The sequence below is a fragment of the Crocuta crocuta genome, unplaced genomic scaffold (assembly GCF_008692635.1).
Source record: "Crocuta crocuta isolate KB4526 unplaced genomic scaffold, BGI_CrCroc_1.0 scaffold85, whole genome shotgun sequence".
Lineage (NCBI taxonomy): Eukaryota > Metazoa > Chordata > Mammalia > Carnivora > Hyaenidae > Crocuta > Crocuta crocuta.
The window spans coordinates 3,341,835-3,363,929 of NW_027530620.1; the positions used below are offsets into that span (position 1 = coordinate 3,341,835).

Genomic DNA, 22,095 nt, shown 5'->3' on the forward strand with positions numbered 1-22,095 from the left:
TGCCCTGTGCAGGCATATCCCAAACATGGAACATCACAGATGACATCTCCAAAATTCAATTTTACCAATAAGACCCTTAAACTCCAAGCTTTCGATCATGTTCTGACTGACAGAATTGGTGAGCACATTTTAATAAACACTTCACCTCACGGAAGCTGGTATTCTGGATAGAGAAAACTACCTATAAAGATGTTCACCAAGCTTGAGCACTGGATTATCCGCAGCCTGTGGGAGTTGGGGAGGAGAGGGCTACTGTTTCCCCCTCCCCGCCACAATATGTAATTCTGTATTTGTACGGTACATGTGTTTTACTTTTGCCACTTAACAAAAGGGCTAAACATGCTGAAAAAATGTAAAAGTAAGATTTATCTGTTATATGACAGCAGGACCAAAAAGAAAGATTATTTGGTGGCACGTAGACCAGGGCTATCTAATAGAATGTTCTGCAATGATATAAATGTTCTACGTCTGCACTGTCCAGTACTGTAACAACTAGCCAAATATGGCTTTTGAGCACTTGAAATGTGCCCATGCTGAACAACTGAATTTTTAAATTCATTTAATTTTAATTAATTTAAATTTCAGTAGCCACATGTGGCTAGTAGCTACCATATTGGATAGGGCAGATATGCACCAAACATATGTATGATTGAGTTTTTTACTTTTCAGCTGGGTGTCTCGGCAGGATGAATAAAACATTATGCTAGGCTATACTATATTTATTTTTCATGCAAAGGAAATTACTTGGTTTTCTCAGTAATTTCTTGTTTATTCTCAGTCCTCTGTGAATATGTGTGATTGCTGTGTTGAGCCAAAATCAGTTCTTCCCTAAACACATGGAGGATGGATAGTTAGGGGGAAGCTGAATGGATCAGGAATCTCCTACTTGTAAGTATTAGGAGTGTGAAGTCAAAATTTTTAAACTTCAGTCCTGACACTGGGATGCCTGTACTTACCCTGAAAGGAGAGGAAATCCCCTAAAAAATCAGGAAACTTTACTGTTGGCCCAGCAACCAGATCTTTGTATGACATTTTCTTTGTGTCTATTCTTTACTCTCCTGGGTTGTAAATTTTCACTCACAAATGAACATTTGGAATACGTTAGAGAGCTCATCATTCCTTTTCTCCTGAATAATCCATATAATTTTTACTCCACTCTCCCATTTTTAAAAATTGAAGAAATCACTTGTATGCAAGCCTTTAAAATTAACCTGAACTTCTTTATGATGTGGTAATTCTTTGGGGGGCCCTTTCAGCTCATCTGAAATGGTTGTGTACAGAGTAAGAAGGATGAACCTTAGAAGCTGTATTAACTCCCATTTTATTCTCCCCATCATAAAAATGATTTTAAAACATTTCTATTCACTGAAAAAGGGTAAAAGTCAAGATAGTCTGAATGTTTTACCTTTTTTATTGTTGAGCATGTTAATCATAATAAATTACATTGGAATGAACCATAATGGATTTTACCATTAAGACAAAAGTCTAAGATGCGTGCAGGATCTTGAACTACTCCCTCATAGCACACAGCATGTGTTTCTACCCAGAGGAACAGAATGGCCCTTTAACTGTGGGATTAATCTGTGCAATCACAGCCTTTATTTAGCATCACGGTTGGTGATCATCTCATCACAAGGTACAGATGAGATGGTCCTAGAAAGGTCCTGTTCTTGCCTGTGCAGCAGCTGCTTATGGAGTGCTGTGCTCTCTCCATCTGGAAGAGATGAAGCCGAGCATAAATTTGCTGGTGGTAGATGACTTGCAAAATATGGTACCGGTACTACTCACCTTTCATCCTGAGCCTGAGAAATGGCACTGAAATGTATGCTGATGCCATTAGTCTGACAGACATGACTGGGGTACCCATTGCCCACACTTGGACCTGGAGGTGCAGGGAAATCTGAATGGTGGGCGGTGAAGAAGAGAGACACAGTAGCAGTTAGGGTTCCATTTAGGCTGTAGAACAATATTTACATGCCCTTCATGGGCTCTGTTTTAAACAAGCTCATGATTAGTCTGTATCAGGAAGATAGATAAATCATCAGAACTTATTTCAGGAGGAGGCACTTTGGTGGAGTGGCGCATCAGAAGTGGGAAGAGCTCTCTCCCTCTGGGTTCAAGTCCCGCTCCTCCGACTAGTGATTGTGTTGCTTCTCCTCTTCTTGGGGACTTCCTTCCCTCAGTTACCTTCTTTCTCAGTTTTTGCTTTGTGTCCATCTCCTAGACTGTTCCCATCAGTAGGCAAGCATGCTTCACCCCTCCCATCTTCAGGAAGCTCCGCCTCACTTCCCCCCATCTCCCTGCAGCTACTACTCTATTTTCTGCTTCCCTCCGTAGACTGATTTCACCAAGACTTGACTACGCCCATTTTCCCTGCTTCTTCATACCTGATTTTGTAAAGCATTCCAACCTATCTTCCGTGTGCCTTACTCTCCTGGAGCTCATTTATTCTCACTATACGCGATCTCTCAATAGCATTCGATTGACTCCATCTTAGGCTTCTCCTTGAAATGGTTTCTATAGAACTTTGCTTTCCTATGAGTTAGAAGACTCTGCTAAGTTGCTTCTATTGACACTGACTTCAGTAGTTTAGGTGCCTCACTTGTTGTCAAGACTTACTGAAATCTGGACAATTGTGTTGGACTTTACCTCTGGTTGAGGTATTATTGTATTGTAACATAGAGAAGGTTTGGAAGATAGCAGTCTCAAAAAAAAGAATTTTGGTCTTATGTTTGTAGGAGGCTTTATAGAGGAAGCCACTTGTTGAACGGGCAAGAGACCTACTGTAACTATTAAATGTATTTACTCTTTTACAGTGTAACATCTTTGGGTCATTATGTTCTTTTAAGTCTACGTGATACTTATTTCTTGGAGAGTCTGTCTTAGAATTATTGATAATAGGGGCATGCGTGTGGCTCAATTGATTAAGCATCTGACTTTGGCTCAGGTCATGATCTCCCTGTTGATGAGTTTGAGCCCTGCGTCAGGCCCTATGCTGACAGTTCAGAGCCTAGAGCATGCTTTGGATTCTCTCTCTCTCTCTCTCTCTCTCTCTCTCTCTCTCTCTCTTTGTCTTCTCCTCCTCTGCTCATGCTCTGTCTCCCAAAAATAAATTTAAAAATTATTGATAATAAATGCAGCATGTTTAATAAAATCCTAACTAATCCCTGCTAAGGCCAAGAAAAACTTTTGGTGTATAAAACACAGTGATTCTTGGTATACTTCAGAGTTGTTTTTATTTTTTCCATGTTCTTTTGCAGCAGATATAACATTTCTTTGAGTCTTTCTTTGCATAACCAAACTAGAAACTTAAACTATAAATATACTTTATTGACTTAAATAGGACACTGCTTTTATAATATACAAGGGAAACTATATAAGGCAGTGTGATGTATTACAACACATACAAGTTTCAGAACACAAGAGACCTGGCTCTGAAATACCACATAAGAGCTGTCTGATCTTGAGCAAGTTGCTTGACATCTCTTGGTATCTAGTTTCTGCTTTATTAAGTTATAAGCAGGCAGGATATTAACACCTATCTACTGGGAAATGGAAATGCAAGCATTCAAGATGTTTGTAAGTACCCGGAACATAGTAGGCACTCTATAATTTGTGGATTTTACTATTTGTCTGTTTTGGGGAAATGATAAATATAAGAGGTTTGATGCCCATCTCTTTAGCTGCCTCCCAGCTCTCTTGAGGCCACTAGATAGATGAAGGCTTCCGGCAGCCTTTAAGTCTAGTGTAATAGTTGTTCTGCTAAAGCAGTAGTAAAGAAACGTCATTCGGAATTAGATGAAGGCAATGATCTGGAGAATATAGAAAGTCAAACATGAACAACCAAACTTGCAGTGTTTTGTAGTCCTCTCTAACCTGCTTAAATATTGGATTAAAAAAAATTTTTTAATGTTTTATTTATTTTTGAGAGAGAGAGAGAGAGACAGCGTGAGCAGGGGAGGGTCAGAGAGAGAGGGAGATACAGAATCTGAAACAGGCTCCAGGCTCTGAGCTGGCTGTGAGCACAGAGCCCGACGCGGGGCTCGAACCCACAAACCGTAAGATCATGACCTGAGCCAAAGTCGGACGCTTAACCGACTGAGCCACCCAGGCGCCCCTTAAATATTGGATTTTGAAACAAAAGTGCAGAGTCTGCTTGATGCCATCATTTTTCCCAGATTGCAACTATAAATGAACATTACCGAAAATTTTCTGTTCTTGACTTTGATAGTTTGAAGAAAGAAATACATGCCAGTTGAATCTTGTTTGACAACTCGAATTGCAATGCCCCCAACTCTTACAACAGATAAGGTCCTGTTGTATCCTGAGCACTATTTAACCAGGGATCATTTTCACAGGACACTGAATTTTTGAATAAGTCCTCAGACTAATTCAGCGTGTTGTCCATTGTTTCTAGAATTGTTACAGTCTATTGTGTGATCTCTCCCTTCTTCCCCTGCTTCCCATCAGTATTGTACCTCCGCTGACTCCTAAAAATCTTCTTTAAGACGCTTCCTTAAGCAAAGAAAGCATTGTACTTTCTTCTCATTCCCGTAGGACTTGCTTCATAATTGTCCCTATAAAGTTCTTGGTCAAAGTATCCAGTAAATCTCATAATTTGGGAGAGAGAGGGAGTTGAAATTAATTATGTGTTTTTTCCCTGTGTCTTCTTTTTACTTTTTGCAACATCAAGGTGTAGAAAAACTTACCAAAAACAAACCCTTGATTTGTTATAAGAGACCCCAGGAATTATTTTTGGGCTTTTTTCATGTCATTTGTTCTGATGTTGTTATTAGTATTTTTTTAAAGAATCAGAGGGAAATAGAAATTTTCCAAAGTGTTTATGCCATTGGAAATAACCACTTATTTGCCTCTTTGTTATAGAGATGTCTTACTGTTTTTTCTGAGTGAGTGTAGACTAGTGAAAAACCTCACCACCTAAGATGCATTTGCTAAAAATCATGGAAGCTTCTAGAATTCTAGAGAGTAATTAGTGCATAGTCAGCATCTTCAATGCAGACATTTCTAGCGTGGAAGGTGGTCTCATATTTGAGTATCATCTTAGTTTGCTATTGCTGTATAACAAATTACCACAAATACAGTTTCAAACAAAATGCATTTATTACCTCACAACTTCTGTGGGTCAAGAGTTTGGGCACAGCGTAGGTTCTCCCTCATCTCGGGGTCTCACAAGGCTGCAATCAACATTTCATCCAGACTGCATTCCTTTCTGGACTCCTTGCAAGAGTCCTCTTGCAAACTTGTGATTATTGACAGAATTTAGTTCCTTATAGCTTTAAGACTAAGATTCCTCCTTTCTTAGACCTGGCTGTCTGCCAGGGGCCTTGCTTAACATCTAGAGGTCCCTGAAGTTCCTTGCTGTGTGGTCCTCCACAGGCTCTTTCACCTGATGGCAGCTTATCTTCAAAGCCAGCAGGAGAATCTCTCTGATCTCTATTCTTGTCCCTCTGTTACAGGGTTTGCCTGATTAGGTCAGGCCCACCCAGAATAATAATCCTTTACTTAATTCAAAGTCACCTGAGTAGGGACCTTAATTACATCTGCAGAAGTCCCCTCACCTTTGCAATACAACAGCCTAATCACAAGGATAACATCTATCGTCTTCACGGGTACTGCCCACATTCAACTGGAGGAGATTATATTAAAGTATGTACCCTAGGGGCCAGGAGCCGCTGGGCCATCTTAGAGTCCTGACTACCACAGATACTAACGATGACTGTAATGGAATCTTTGTGGTATTGTTTTTGGCCTGTACTTACAAGGTTTTCCTGTTGCGTTTCTCACTGCCTTCAAGGATAAGAGTCACTGAATGACTCGAATTCCATGTTTGCCTGTCCTCTGGACACTGTTTGAAATGATTCCGGTAGCTTGGGAAAATGGCAAAGTGAGAGAAATTTGCAAAGTCTGATGATTAGAGCACCAATGACAAGCCAAAATGCTTCTTGAAATCCATCTTCTATTTTCTTTACCACCATTGGGTTCTTTTATAGCAGTCAGTAGGAGAAAATGTCCCACTGAAACACACCATTCTGCTCAATCTCTTCTTCTTGTTCCATAAAATTCCTTATTTTTGCATATTGAAAATAACTTTGAAATAATATTTTATTTGTTCCAGGAAAAGGGCAGTATTATTTTATAATCTTTTTTTAATATGATACTATTAAAAAATACATGAACTTAAAGTTTTGATTTATTAAGACAAACCCAGCCAGTCATTAATCCTTACAGTAATTGCACAACAGTTGTGCACAGCTAACTGGTACAAGACATTCCAACAAGAATCTTATTTTTAATCTATGGTGTAGAAACTAAACTTGATCTTGAAAATATAAGTCAAGATTAATGTTCTCTCGCTTTTAACATAAAGTAGTTTACTATCATTTTGAAATTTCATCCTGTCAATTAAGTATACGACGCAAATTAACCATACATTATGCATATGGAGAAAATATTAAAGTATATAATAAGGAAATGTGCTCAATACAAGTCTTTAAAAATTGAAAACACAAAGTAATTTCGAGATTCATGACAGCCTTAGGGTTCATGTTACTTGACTGTGATAAATTTAGAAGGTTATACATAGTTTGGCTTGTACTTCTTGTGTTGCAGACAGTATTTCTTTTCTCTTTAACTCTTTCCGAGAAGATTCGAATTTTGCTGTTTTTGAATTCGTTTACCAACTTAATTATCCTTTATGTTTGTTATTCTCTAAATTTTACTGATATTCCCCCTTTTAAAAGACTAAATGGAAATGGTGGGTTTAAATCACGTCAATATTCCTGCAGTATTTAGAATGGCATGGGAGGGGCGCCTCGGTGGCTCAGTCATTTAAGCGTCTGACTTCAGCTCAGGTCATGATCGCACGACTCGTGGATTTAAGCCCCTCATCAGGCTCTTTGCTGACAGCCAGCTCAGAGCCTGGAGCCTGTTTCAGATTCCGTGTCTCCCTCTCTCTCTGATCCTCCCCTGTTCACGCTGCCTCTCTATCTCTCTCTCAGAAATAAATAAAACATTTTTTAAAAATTTAGAACAGCATGGGAGGGGACACATGAACTTTTCAAAGAAATCGTAACTTTTCCTTGAGTCCAACCATTCGCTCTCTTATATAAGGTTAGTTCAGATACTGCATTTCATCAGTGATTCCATTGTCTGAAAAAATTCCTGCCATCTTAAAAGTTTTGACATTTTCATTTTCTGTTCTATTTCTGTTTCGTGACACATAGTTCAGGCATTTGACTGATTTTAAATCAGTGGACTGGTTGACAGCCTAAAAATGTGTTTTGCACAGGAGAGGTTTGAATGAGTTGAGAGATTTGTTTACATTTGGGTAACTTTGTATTTCTTCCCTTTAATTTTTTAATTTGAAATCTCCTTTCTAATGTAATTACGTGATTATACCTTAGGCTAGGTTACTTGGTCTGAATGTTGATCCAAAACCTCAATCCGTCGTAATTATGTTAGGATATTGGTATGGTGTGATTTTGGTAACTGATTCAAAGAGCAAAGAAACATAAGCTAAAGTCACATAGTGACTCACTTTTTAATTCAAATCACATAGATATTGATCTGGAATGGAGGGGATCTAGATTCGTCAAGTGGGTATGAAATCACACACCACTTCATATTGTCTTTAAGTTGTACCACGCAAATATGCTCACCAACTTGTAATCTGTTTCTTTCTTGGGGTCACACTCTCAAGTTTTGCTAGACCCCCATGCATCGATGAGTAAAACCACAGGTAAAGCTGAGACTGGTACAAGTAGTGTAAATATCTTTTCAGGCCACTTGCTGCGTCCTAGACCCTCAGTTAGACACCATGGAAACAGAAGGAACAAAGCAGACGTGGACTCTATCCTTACAGAATCCGTAGTCACACGTGAAGCTTGTGTTGTAGAACCTTACTAAGGAGATCCGTGGTCAGAAATAATAAGGACACATTTAGATACAGCCCAAACAAAGTTGTGGAACAGATCTGTATCTACCAAGTGCTTGGCACAGTGCACAGTAGTCCGTAACTACTCAAAAACAGGCGCACACTAATATCATTATTATTTTTATTACTTACTTTGCCAGCTCACCCCAACAATTCTCTGGTCATAGAGTACAGCACATGTAGACCTTATGTAAGTAAAGGGGATTTGATTCCTTTGACATGAATACAGACCAATTTTGAGCTGCGAATTTGAGAGAGCCCAAATTTGTCCTGTGATGTGGAGATGAGGAGTCATTTCCTTTATTTTTATATCCAAGTTTTCATTGTTTTAATTGGCACCCTACCAAACTGATAGATGTCTCCAGCTGTGTGTGTCAGCACGGTTGCTGAGGACATTACAAACTCAGTGATTACAAGAGACTATTTTCCCATTATTTTCTTCCCAAAGCATTTTCTGTGCTGGAGATGTTATGAAAACCTCAGAAACTATAGTAAAAATACTGTTTTTAAAAACAAGTTTTTATTGTATTTTCTTAACATAAAACTAATGTATGTTCATCACAGAAAAAAACAAGTAAGCAAAAAAGAAGCCATGAAAATCACCCAGATCCAACCCACAGAGAGAACTACTGTTACCCTTTATGTGGATTTCCTCCCAGCTCTTTCTCTGTACCACAGAAATATATTTTTAAATGGCCTCATAGCACAGCATCCTATTTTCTAATCGCTTTCCATGTCTTTAGTCCATGTCATTAAGTAATTATCTTTCCATGTCATTATTCTTTTATAGTATTATTTGCCTGGGTTCTATCATATTTATTTAACCAGTTTCAGTTGTTAGGAGGCATTTAAGGATTTTTTACTCTTTTCTTTCTTTTTTCTACTATAAATAATTCATTGGATGAGCAACTGAGTTGCCATTGTTGAGGGTTTGTTTGTTTGCTTTTTAATGTTAAAATGGCTAAATTATTTAGAATGTGGAGGAAGGAGCTTGGTGCTTACGAAAGGTACCTGGCAAGATGAAGTGACTGCAGATGAGGTCTTCCTGTGCCTTCGAGAGCCTCCTTCCTGAAGGGTCCTGGGAGCCACAGGGACGTACAACTCACAGGCAACCCTGGAACGTGGCCCTCTGTAATTAGGAAAGATCAATAGTGCCAAAATGGACTGCGATTTAGTAGAATCGGTTGACATCAATTATAGTCGGATTTATCAGGGGACCATCCTGTCACCTGTTTGTTCTCATGGCAAACTCCAAGCAATTCAAAACAAATTTTGCGCTCACAGGTGGATTTCTTTTTTTAATTCTTTCAGTTTTATCTTTTAGGTTGTACAAGCTGTCGTGCCATGAATTAAAGTGTGCTTATCACTCCATCCTTCTTGCCAGGAATGCCGTCTCCAACCACACTGAAGAAGTCGGAGAAGTCTGGTTTCAGCAGCCCCTCCCCTTCGCAGACCTCCTCCCTGGGAACGGCATTCACACAGCATCACCGACCTGTCATCACAGGACCCAGAGGTGAGCTGCTCCACGGGCTCCCGTGGTTGCATTTAGATCACGGCCTTGGGAGCGAGTGTAGCAAAGTGAGAGACAAGGAGGCCTCTCCCAGAACGCTGCAAAGAGCAGCGACTGTTCCAATTCCTCATCCTTGGGGACGGCTTTGGCACCAAACCCTTGATCCGTACCTAAGGCCAAAGAGGGACCCAAACCTCTCATTGCCAGGGGGATGTGCGAAGAGGTGGGAGGTCATTGGAACCAAACCAAAATCAAATCTGTTCTACAGGCTGTACAAGAGGAGTGTGTATGTGTGTGTGTGTGTGTGTGGGTGTGTGGGTGTGTGTGTGGGTAGGTGGGCTAGGTGAGTGTATTTCCCTGTAGTTAGTTACCTGTTTGCAAGTAATAGCTGTTTTTCATTCCCTCATCCCTGCCGATTCCCTTTCCTTGAAACCTGACTTCAATATGTGGCATTTTGCATTGAGATTGTTTGCATCACGGTGTTGACGAGCAGTCTTCACTCACTCCTTTTGAAGTGGTAGATAGTTTGTCTGGTTTTCATTGCAATGTTTTCATTATTTTTGTCTCGTGTGCTTTTATGTTTATTATTAAAGTGTGTCCACAAGAAATATGATTTGTATTTCGCACTAAAGACAAGCTTTAAACCTCAAGAGAATGTCAGCAAATCACTTAACTCTATCTTATTGCAAGATGAAAATATTTATTAGTTTGTTTGTGAAACTCTCCACAGTAGGAGTATGGATAATTGTAACCACATTTACTTTCTTCCATCAGATTGTCATTTAGGTAGGTCTGTGATCTACCAGCTGGTAGTATAGAACATCCTAGAAAGTTACAGTCTCTTATCTACCTTGACATATACCTGGGGAAACTGATATTTCTTGCATTAATCTCAAAGTTAGCTCCACAAATCTGAATCCCTTTATGAATACTCGGGGTGCATCTCAGGGAAGCACTGAAGTTGAGAAGGCTGGCCAACACACGCATGCATAAATCACATGGGAAAAAACCCAAGAATTTGGACTATTTTGTGAAGCAATTACTATATTCACAATTATGAAAATGTACTTGCTCCATCTTTTGACATGTGATCTTGACAGGATTTTCTCAAGATGCCTTATTATTTTCACTTGTGTAGTATATGTGTGTGTGTGTGTGTGTGTGTGTGTGTGTGTGTGTGTGTGTGTGTTATAATCAGAAGGGCAACATATATGTGTATTTTTTTTGCTGGCCTGAAAACCTTGCAGCTGGGTTGGATTATACAGTCCCAGAATGAGTCTCTTTAAATGGGGTAGTATTATGATATTATCCTCATAGTCAGCATTCATTAGGAGGCTCAACTGTGGAGGAAAATAAAAGATACAGAATCCTTTTATTCAGAAGATTTTTGGTCTCAGGGAGATAAGGCATGTGATGTTTCTTATCTTTTTTATGGTCATTCTAAATGCTAAGTGAATGTTAAAAGTAGAAAATTTCTGTAGGAACTCAGAGGAGGGGACTATGGAGTCTCATTCATTCATTAAACAACAGTTTCCTGAGTGCCCATCACTGGAGTTCGGTGGTTCCTGTCCTCAGAAAGCATACAGTATAGGGCAGAAGAGAGATACAAGGAGATAAGCATTCAGAAGATAATGTGGAACATGCTATTACCACTTTTTACCAAATAAAGACATTTCAAAGTATAGATAGCACTAAAGTCAAATCTTAAAAAGTTGCTTATATGAATGGAAGGCATTCTAAGCAGAGGAAAGACTCGTAGTGTGGAAAGTTAGAAAGGATGGGGAAGAATGATGTGCCAGCCATAGGGATAGATGGATAAGGTGCCTCTTTGCCTTTCCACTTATCCTGTGGATTGTTTAATGTCCTCACCAGTAAATGGGCCAATACTATTGCTGAAAGAACTTTTCCTCCCAGCCTCCCATTCTTAGATAGAAACATGGTAAGATGGTATTTGTAGAGACTGTCTACGGACCGTCTGTGCTTTAAGGAGCATAAAGCGATGTGTGTATGTTATCATTTATTCAGTAGATATTCAGTGCCTTCTATGCGTCTTGCCTTAAAGCCGTAGTTCCACAAATTATGACAGTAGTTCTAGCATTTACCTGTGAGTGCCAAGATGGGGGGCTTCTTCATGCTACATACTTAAGCATATTTGCTAAAACCACCCATGCTGGGTTGAACCCTAGCCTTCAGAACAGTGAGCTTTGATCTCCTATTCATAGCATGAACAATGTTTATGAGGAAGAGAGAAAGACGCCTAGTTCAAGAATTATGAAATACCAAAGATTCTTTGTTTTCACCAGAATTCAAGATGGTTCCCAGTATCCTCGGTTCTCCTTTCTGGAAAATCTACTCAGGTACCCATTCTTATTGCACCCTGCCCCCCTTAGTGGTCTGGTAAAGGGAATTGGAATGACGTAGATGCAACTCTTCTGTGGTGTCCTTGTGGCAAGAATCACAGAGTGGAGATGGGCTAACATGAGCCATTTTGGGCCTAAGATTTTTTTAAGGTTGGCATTGAGCCTCTCGCTGTCTAAGAAATATTTGCTGCAGGTGCCATATTGCCCTTTATTCTTCTCTGAACCAGTTGCAAAGCTAATGCTTGGAATGAGATCACAGGATTAAAAGCTGATAGTTTAGGAAGATGAGGCCAAACTGAAGGAGAGAGAGAGTCTGACTGAATGAGCCACTGTGGCGTAAATGTGATGTGTACATAAAGGAGACTTCAGCCTCACATATTCCTTTTATTGTAAAGAGTTGCCGCAACCCAAATCAGTAAATCATTAGAGAATCCAGACAGACAATAGAACTTCAAAGGGCCTGGAAGGAGAGAAAGGTGTGTCCTTTATCAGGGTCCTAGAGCACAGAGATGGGGGTGGGGGAGAGATTGTTTACTGCACCCTTGCTCAGAATCACATGGTGTATTCACCTCTGAGTAGTACTCAGATTGCCAGGATTCTGCTGCCTTCTTTTAAAATTTCTGTGGGAATACCTTGACTAGACAAACCCCAGTTCATAAGAAATAACTGTGTCGCATATCTCAGTGCTCAGGCTAGAGGTGATATTTTAACAGAGCGACAGCAAAGCAAGCTCACCTTGCTAAAACAAACAAAAAACAAAAACAAACAAAAAAAAAAACAGCCCTATTTTTGACTACAGACATAAGCCACATTTGGGAATTTGGTGGCCAGTTGTTACAAAGGAAACCTCTCTTTGAAACCTTAAAGCAAATGCAGAAAAATAGGGCCTCGAAGGGAGGCACCATTGTATAGTGAGTAAGCATAAAAGCGTGGGGGTCAAAGGGCCCAGTGTCTGAATCCTGTCTCCACCACTTTTACCAGCCGTGTGAACCTGGTACTGGGCTTTACTCCTCTGAGTCATAGGTTCCTCCTCTAGAAGTTGGAGGTCGTAGTCCCTACCTCAAGAGAATCATGTTATCTCGGGAGCACATGAAATCGTGTATTTACGGTTGTTTGCACAGTACCTGGAAACAGAGTGTGTACTCAAGTCATGTAAACCCTTAAATCACCCATTTTCACCCAAGCTTTGGAAATGTTCATGCCGTCCCTGTTGCTTCCACCTATCAACATTTTGCCCGTGCCAAGACCAGCGCCAGTACGATTCTCTACATGAAAACCCTTAGCTCCACGCAGGCTGACATCCCCTCACGCTCTATAAAGTCCCGTAGCCTTTCATGTCTGCAGATTTCCTCCACTGGTGCCTTGCTTTGTTATTAATGTCCACGCCTTGTCGTTCTCCTAGAATGAAACCTCTGAAAGGGAAGTTCTAGAACCTACACTTTGTTACCTTCGTTGTGTCTCATGCAATGGATATTACTCTCAAACGTTGGTTGAATAAATAAAAAGGACTCAAATTGCACATAAATGTACCCAAAAGACAATATCCTCTCCCCGACACAGACAAGATCCCATTGCTTCAGAAGAACTAAGGGTGATAAATAGGTAGTAGTTTGTGCAGGACTTCTGTATAAGGAGTGTCCATGATAGGGAAGAACCATGGCCTCCGTCCGATGAAAATCTTTATAAGATTATATGAGTAAAGCTTTGACATGAAAGCAATAGTTTTTCTCATTTTATTGCTAGTGTAATCACTTCCCTATATGCATAGTGAAGGAAGAAATATGTGTTTGTTTTTAACCCCCTCTCTAACATTGGCTTTCTTTGTGGCTTTGATAAATCCTTTAACCTTGCAGTCTTGGTTTGACCATCTGTGTCATGGGGAGAATACTTGGGCCACCTATGTAGTTAAAATTAGGTAAAGGGATTAAAGCATTTTGGAATATCCTACGGAGTGGAGAAGACATTAAGTTTCCGTAAAAGCATCTATATGTCCTTGTACACTATTACAGTTATTATGTACTTTAAGCTGAAAGACTGGGCTTTCAAAAACTTTCTTTTGCCAGCGCTTAAAATTTCACCCATAATAAAGTCTTTAATCACGACAGTGATTTAGAAATCTTTGCTTTCTAAAGAATTCTTTCCTCTGCTTTTTAAACAGTTGTAAGTTTGTCTGACAGTCTAAAGGGTCTAAGTCCTTTAAATGTGGAGCAATCAGTGATATTTTAGTTTCTTGAAAGTTCATCTTCTTGAGACTTAGGTGTCTGCCTAAAATCTTTTCTGTTTTCAAAAACAAGCTGATGAACGATACTCAATTTAAGTATTTCATTTAATTGAATGCTTTACAGTAAGTAAAGCAGCTCTATGCTCTAGGGATTTAGAAATGGGGAAGAGCAGGCACTGTCCGCATTGCAGAGGTTGAAAGTAATTAGCAAGTGAGCACTTACGGAACTTCCTCTAGAATCACAGACTTTCAGAAGAGGGCCCTGGAAATTTGGTCTAATTCGTTTCCTGTATCAGTTAAGAATGCATGTGACTGCAAATAACAGTAATCTGATCTGTTTGGTCAGATTTTCCTTCTATAAAAACAAGTATGTGACTCAGGACTATTGGAGTCCAAGGATTGAGATTTTTCTTCTCTTAGCCTTGCTGTAGTTGGTCGTGCCCATCCTCCAGCTGTGACCTCATGGTCACAGTGTGGCCACTGCACTCTTGCCTTACATTAGCATTCCAAGCAGAAAGAAAAGCCACATCATTCTGCCACCTTTTGTAGGATGTTATGCTGCATGGTCAGAACTATGTCATAAGATCACTTCTAGCTGCAAGGGAGGCTAGGAAATCTAGACTTTTTTTTAGCTGAACATATTGCCACTCTGTATACAAGTGGGGCTTTATAAGTAGGTAAGTAGGAGAGAAATGTGCTGGTTAGCAGTTAGTAACACATTCCATTTTACTCTTGCAGATGAGAGAGATCTCAGCCAAGAATAGAAATCAAGTCTCCAACTCAGTGCCTTTGCCACTAGATCATAGGCTCTACCTTTTTCTCCCCTCTGGGAGAAATAAACTACATTTATTTAAACAATTAATTTGTTTTCACATTTTTTATTAGTCTAAGACATAACATAGCCATTTAGATCTTTTGATAAGCATGACATAACCCATGTTATCACAATGAGTTTTTTAATAACGCCATAAACATATCACTTGACCTTTTTTTATTAGCCCATGAATCCTTGCTACTGGTAATGTAGGATTTCTGTTAGATGCACATCCCTTCAAAAAACAATTTTTGAGGTCAGTGTGACTTTTTCTTTTTTTTTTTTTTAACAGTAATGAATAACTTTATTAGATTTTTTTTTTTTTTGGTAAAGCATACATTTACTGTTTAAACAAAGAAAAAGGAGTGGTCCAGTTGAAGAAGTTCACAATCTAGAGACCATCTCTGATTTCATTAGAGGTGTCTTAGAGTATCTCAACTTGAGCGCTTGAGGTAAGCTGAGTCACTGAGCCACGCCTTGTGAGCTCATGCCTGAAGACGTGCTAGTTCCTATGAAAACACGAGGGCCACACGAAACCGTCTTCAGCCACACCGTCTTGCAGGATAGACACAAAAGAGATACTTCAGACATTGTCCTTATCTGGAGAACTATTTACAAGTAGCCCTCTCAAGCATCTGGACCTGTTTCACTTCACCATGTTCCCTAACTAGCGCCGCAGTGTGACTTTTTCAATATTAAAATGGACTTGCAGACTCCCATTACTGTCTGGGGACCCATTAGTTTTTTCCACAAATATTTACCAAGCACTTAACAGTGTGGACGAGGGGCTCTACCAGTTTCTGAATAGAGTGAACAAGAGAAGCTTGGACTCGCCTGAGAGTCCTGACCTCTCGGTGGATGACAAGACAAGAAAGCCAGCAGGTGTATTACTGTGATGGGGAAGCGCAGGCTGTTGTCGGGGACAGGGCATCCTGATAGAGATTGCTGTGGCATTTGGCACTGTGAGAGTCCAAACAAGCCCAAGACTGAGCCCCTCTTCTCCAGCAGAGTACCTTCTCATTGCAAACACGCAAAACAAAGCAACAGCAAAGAAGTCATGCTTTCATGTAACTAAGTACTGAGTAATTAAAGACATACACGATGTGAGCATGAGACTAAACTGCCCACTTCTTTAGGAGTCAAGAAGCATATACAATGAAGGGAGCTTAGAAGTAAAATTGCCCTGGGGCGCCTGAGTGGCTAGGGTGGTTAAGTGCCTGACTTCAGCTCAGATCATGATCTCACAGTTTGTGGGTTCGATCCCCACGTCGGGCTTTCTGCTCTCAGCGCAGAGCCTCTTGGGATCCTCTGTCCCTCTCTCTCTCTGTTTCTCCCTTACTTGTGCACTCTCTTGCTCTCTCTCTCTCTTTCTCTATCTCAGAATACATAAACATTTAAAAAACTGCCCTAGTACCAAAAATATACATGAGATGTACCAAAACAATAGCCATATAAACCAAAGATTCATCGTGTGGCTTTCAAAGGGCCATGCCAGTTGCTGTTTGGAGAGGTGGGCAGAAGCGTATATGCTCTGTGAACCTAAGTTCATGATCCTCATGATTCAAGCAGGGATCCTGCTCTCAGTGATGAAACATCTGAGGGTCTGCAGTTAACAATATCTCCCGGTTTAGCCAAGAAAAACATAGTGCAGAGAATTATGAGAATTCAGATCACCTTCCAGGAAGCTGAGGTCACCAGGAAAGGTTGGAGGAGTGTAGAGCCATAGACCATAATAGAGGAGGAAGGAAGGAGAGGTAAAATGTGAAGGCAGCACTTATCACTAGATGGCAGGACCCATTAGCGCAGAACCTATGGCTTTGTTGTTCCTATCCGTGTCCCTCAGCCTCGTGCCCGGCATAAGGAAGGCACTCAGCAAATGTTTGCTGAATAAATGAATGATTGCATGGATTTGATTGAAGGCACACAGAAAGTTTGGGAATAACAGGGAGTTCTTTCTATCCCCCATGTGTAATAATAATAGCATATTCAAGAGCATATATTTAGTAGCATTTAGGGAGACGCATTGCATGGTGAATAAATGCTCAATGTACATTTGCTTTGTCTTAATGAAGAGCTTCTAATTGATAGGCATTAAGAGAAATACCGAGCTCAAAATTATTATCTGCTGTAGGATTACAGTTTTTTTTGGTTCAAGTGAAGGACCCACAAGAAGGCATACCCCCTTTATCTCCACCGTAACCGTGGCACCTGTCCCTTGGCACGGGTCCCCAGTACCTAAGTGGTCTGCAAACTTCTTTGCCTCTTAGGAAAGCTTTTAACTTAGTTGTAGAACCTGCCGGTGCTCCTTTCAAAAGAGCTGAATTTAATTTGCCTCTCCTGGTTTAGTGCAATTGAATCATCTCAGGGAAACGAGAAGCAATTAAGTACCTGTTGCTAACAAGGTGCTGAAATAATCTGCCAACAGACGCAGGGTGTTTATTTATTAGCAGAGTATGTCATTGAGAAGACATTACATTGTCACTGCACAATAGGAATTGCCAGAATTGATTTTCAAATGGAGGCATCATGGACCTAAGAACACCACCTCTGAGGTGCACTGAAAGGTAAGTAAGAGGGCTTGTGAACATTGGTCAAGGTTAACTCTGCTGCTGGTGTCCAGCCCAGTGGGAAACACTGCCGGCAGGATTTGAAGGATCTGGAAGGTACAGAGGAAAAGCAGCTTTTTAGCGAAGGCCCTTTAAGTCCCAGTTCAGGAAATTATTAAATTCATTAGCCAGATACTTACAACCAGCTATTACTGCCCAGCCGAAGGAAAAAAACAGTGCCAGCAAATGTTTTAAAACTACAACTAAACAAAAGTCAGGAAGCGTGTAATTAAAACTGTACCTTTATTGTATTGTAAAGAGTTTCACTATGACATGGAAAATATTTAAAGGAGAAGGCTGTTTAGCTAATTTGTCTGCAAGTGAACTGCTTAGTGGAAAACTATCCTAAATTAACTGTGAGGCCACCCACCGAGCGAACCTCATCAAAGGCCACGGCTGTTCAGCTCAGTTCTGTGTAGCCATTCAATAATTACTAGATAAATGCATAACTAAAAGCTCTGTTACACTAATAATTTGTACCGAGATAGATGTGTGGGACACCCTGCTGGGTTAATTTGTCATCCCGCAGCAAACTTATAAAGAGAGCTCTTCTGTAGGGGAACCGTGCTAATATGTGGTCCCAAGGAGGACAGGTCAGACCAGTAAGACCAACTGTCTCCTTAATCTCTTAAAGAGGCAAAATGCCCCCAGGTTGAGGGCCAGAGACAAAAGTAGGGTGATTAACCACAAGGGCCTGGATTTCAACTCATCTTGAAGCTGCCCTCCCTCGGGGTTTTTCTGCCCCTTTCTCTCCACCTCTCTCCATCTCTCCGTCTCTTCCTCTCCCTCTTCCTTCCCCCACCTCCACCCTGACCATAGACCCACATGCGCACACACGGTAAAGGCAGCGGTTCTGAGCAAGGTTTCTCTGAAATCGTCTCATTGATAAGACTTTCTGGCATTGCTTGAACTAGAAATCACTATCAGTTCCTTCTTCTTGGTTTAGCTTAACATAATGTTGATTCCATGTTTCGGACTCCTTTATTGTCCTATCTTCGGAGTAGCATAAAAAGGTCGATATTGGACTTGTATCTCCTCTTTATGTGGAATGTTTTCTTCTGGCACACACTGATGCGAGTGTACACACACACACACACACAATTGCTGTTTTAAATATGAAGCTCACATTGAAATTTCAGTGCAGGGTTTTCAACCTCCCCTATTGACAGAACCATAAATCATGTTAAAGATAAGTGAATTACTGTAGCATGGAACTGTGGCTTTAACAATGTTTATGTAGTATCAGCTTATCATCCATGTAGGCACAGAGGGGTGAGCACTGATATTTGAAATGGGAACGTACGGCCCCATTAATGTGCTTGCAGTATCTCAGAGAGTCACCTACTTCATGCTGCACCCTTTGTATTGTTGCAATTAGTGTACTTAATCACGCGTATAGAATGGTTTTTAAAATGTATATTTCTGCAGTAAATTTATATTTGGCATCTGCCATTTCTTCGCATTCAGTGGTGGTTACTCTTACCGCCCGCCCCCATCAAACGCTTCCTTTTTCTGGTGTGCAAAACACACATGAGCAACATCAGAGTTGCCAGGTTGCAATACAATAATAAGGGGCCGGAGAACAAACACTTCTGAAAGGAAATAAACCGTTTGACCTCCAAAAAGTAATTCAAATGGGAGCAGCAGAGTGCAGTGAAAAGTGCATGGGCTGTGGAGTCGGCCAGAATTCGGAGCCTGGCTGGCCGCTTGGGAGCCGCGTGTGCTTGAACTAGTCACCTGTCTTCTGCCCGCCTTTTATTTTCCTACCTGTATAAAACTTGAAAGCGTGAGAAGGAGGAAGAAGTGAAATGACATGTGAGAAGGGCTGGGTACTGTCACAGCATGTCACTAAATGTTCACCACCTCTGGGATGTCTTCTGTCCTCGCTTTGAATGTAGTTCTCTTGAGAGGGTCCTTACTTCCTTCATTCCTCAATCCTCCTCCCCACCTGTCTTCTACCTGCTCTCACGGGTCCTCTCCGCGAGGAGCCCCAGATGCCCAGACGAGGAGATGCGGTCCCAGGGAAGTGAGCCAGCCTGGTTACCCCATCACACTGGGAGAACTGGGGAATCTCCCCAGTGGGGCAATCAGTAGCTCCCTCCCGGCATGGGGAGCCCTTAGCCGTGGTTGAGACTTCACTTTGGCATGTCTTCATTCAGGCATGGCTCTTGCTCAAGTTAAGCACCGTTTTTGTCAGCAAGAGTCTGTTGTTTATAGGAATCAATTCAGCATATAATTATTGAGCACTTCGCATCTGCCACGCAGTGTACTCGGCCCTAATGAACAAACCAGACAAGTCCTGTGCCTGCAGCCTAGTAAAACAGGCAGCTATGAAACAGGTTATTATTAGTATGATGAGATTAATGAGAGAGGAATTCAAGAAAGGGATAATATAGCACAGGTATGTAGAGTATTTGTGGGGGTCCCTTCTATTGGCCTGCGATAGGAATTTAGAAAACCTTGGCATCCTCGAGGGAGATCTCCAGATCTTCCCAAATCCCCAAGTTCCTGAACATCATAAAAAGTTGCAGAATTACCACACACCCAGTAATGGATGGCTTTGAAGATATGTTAATATAGACTCTTTTTCATGTGAAATGTTCTTATAAGTGAGAGAAACACAACCAACTTCCTTACCCATCCCTCTACTGCTCTGAAAGAAAATCACAGATTGGTGCTGGTAACCAAAAAGTCTAGGGGGTTATGGCTTCAGGTAGAGCTGGATCCAGGAGCTCAGGTGATACCTTCAGAATCTGTACGTGGTTCAGACTCCCCTCAGCTCTGCTGTCTTCTGTGTGAACTTCATTCTTAAGCTGAATCTCCTCGGACACTGGCATTAATGACATGAGCAGCTCCAGGCTTAATTTTCAGCAATTTAACAATCCCAAGGTAAAGAGAAGAGCTTTTTTCACAATAGATCTAGGAAAGGTTCTGCTCCTGGATGCTTATGGCTCCGATTGTCCTGGTTTGGGTCATTTGCTTGGGTCACTTTTGGAATAATCCTTATGCTTAAAAGATAAAGGGGTTTTCTTGTTGGCGTAGCCTGGGTTGTATGCCTAACTGCAGAGCCAGAGGGTGGGGTTAAGGACATTCTAAATACATACACTGAGGCTGAGGGAAGGATAGGTAACCCCTCCTCCCTCTCCCCCACCCCCCCCCAAAAAAAAAACAACCATAAGAGCTCTGTTTCCAGACTTTCTCACTAGCCAAAGTGACTTACTCCTACAGTTAGGACCTGCAGAGCTCAAGTAAGTTCAGGTCCTAGAAAGTGACTATTAGCCCAGGCCAGGAAATTCCAGGTCCTTGAAAACAGTTCAGCTCTTGATTCCTGGTCATCTCATGTTGCCACATTGCATTGTATGATCCTGAGGATTTGTCATGTACCCTAATTTATTCTAAAAAAAACTTTCTAAGAATAATAAATAACCCACAGTCTAATAAACTGTCTAGCACGTAGCTGATTCTCAACACATACTTTTTAAGCGAGTGAGCCCCACTATGTACTAGAATTAATTCTAATCTCAAAAAGACCTTTTTTTCTATGCTATTGTATCCAATTTATAGATAAAGAAAGCGGGCTCAGAAATGTTAAGTAATTTTTCCCAGATTAGGAAAGGGAGTGGTGATTTCAAACCCAGACTGGTTGAGCTCGAAGACACACACATGCCGTACAGTTTCCATTTTGCAGTAGAGGAAACCAGGAGGGACACAGAGCTGGTTGATACCCAACCTGGGACAAAACCGTGAACCTCTGACTGGACTATCTCTTCCCATACTTCCTCCCTGTGTGTGTGTGAAGTCGACCACAGGAGTAAATCTTTCACTCCTCTGGGTTATATTCAGGAAGATACTTGGAATTCAGGAGTACGTTTTGAAAGTAACATGTCTCTCAGAAATAGGGGCTTAAACTACAACGTAAACCTGACAGTTGGGTGGGGGAAATGCCGCAAATCAGCCCACGCTTTTCTATTTATCAGGGGTTTTGTTGCTTACGTGCTTGGTTTTTGCCTCTTTTTTTTTCCATGCCTGCAGACACTTGCAGAGCACCCAGGCCCCAACCCTTGGTAATCCTCCAAGAGGCTGGAGGCTGGGGGCCCCCCACAGATTTTACTTTGGAAGTTCTCTTTTGCAGGCCTGTGGTTTGTAACTCCAGTGCACTTCCAGCCGGTTGTTAGAGGACTCCCTGCCTATTTCTGTTAACCTCCATGGTCATCCGTTCTGTGGGGTTGCTTTTCTCTCCAATGTTTTGCCATGTTTCCTATTCTTCATCTCTCATTTCGTAGGATTGCTTACATATTACATAGATGCTCACATTCTCTTCATGGAATGGGATTCTTTCCAGCTTTGCTTACTAAATAGCCCCTCTTCATGCTTCCAGTAACCATCGCTGTTGTGTGGTCTTCGAACGCATTTCACGTTAGCCATCATGGAAGCGAAGGCAAAGAGTGCACAAATATCACGTGTCTGTCAGAGAGGAGGGCCTCGAGATCCAAAGGCTAGTCCTCTATCATTCAGAGCTTGAACAAGGACACTCAGGAATTTTAAAACTCTAAATACTACAGCCTTCCCAAAGTCAGGGTGTCTGAGAGCCTGAGTCCAGAAATACTCTATACCTTACCTTGATATCTCA

At 41.1% G+C, this 22,095-nt stretch overlaps 1 protein-coding gene across 6 annotated transcripts in view; it reads left to right on the plus strand.

Moving 5' to 3' along the window:
• NFIA (nuclear factor I A) overlaps positions 1-22,095 on the plus strand; it is a 366,351-nt gene that overhangs the window by 276,596 nt on the left and 67,660 nt on the right. For all 6 annotated transcript variants that reach the window (XM_077768077.1, XM_077768079.1, XM_077768078.1 and 3 more), the window contains one exon: positions 9,339-9,467. In XM_077768077.1, coding sequence (XP_077624203.1) covers positions 9,339-9,467 — 129 coding nt within the window. The remainder of the gene's footprint in view (positions 1-9,338; positions 9,468-22,095) is intronic.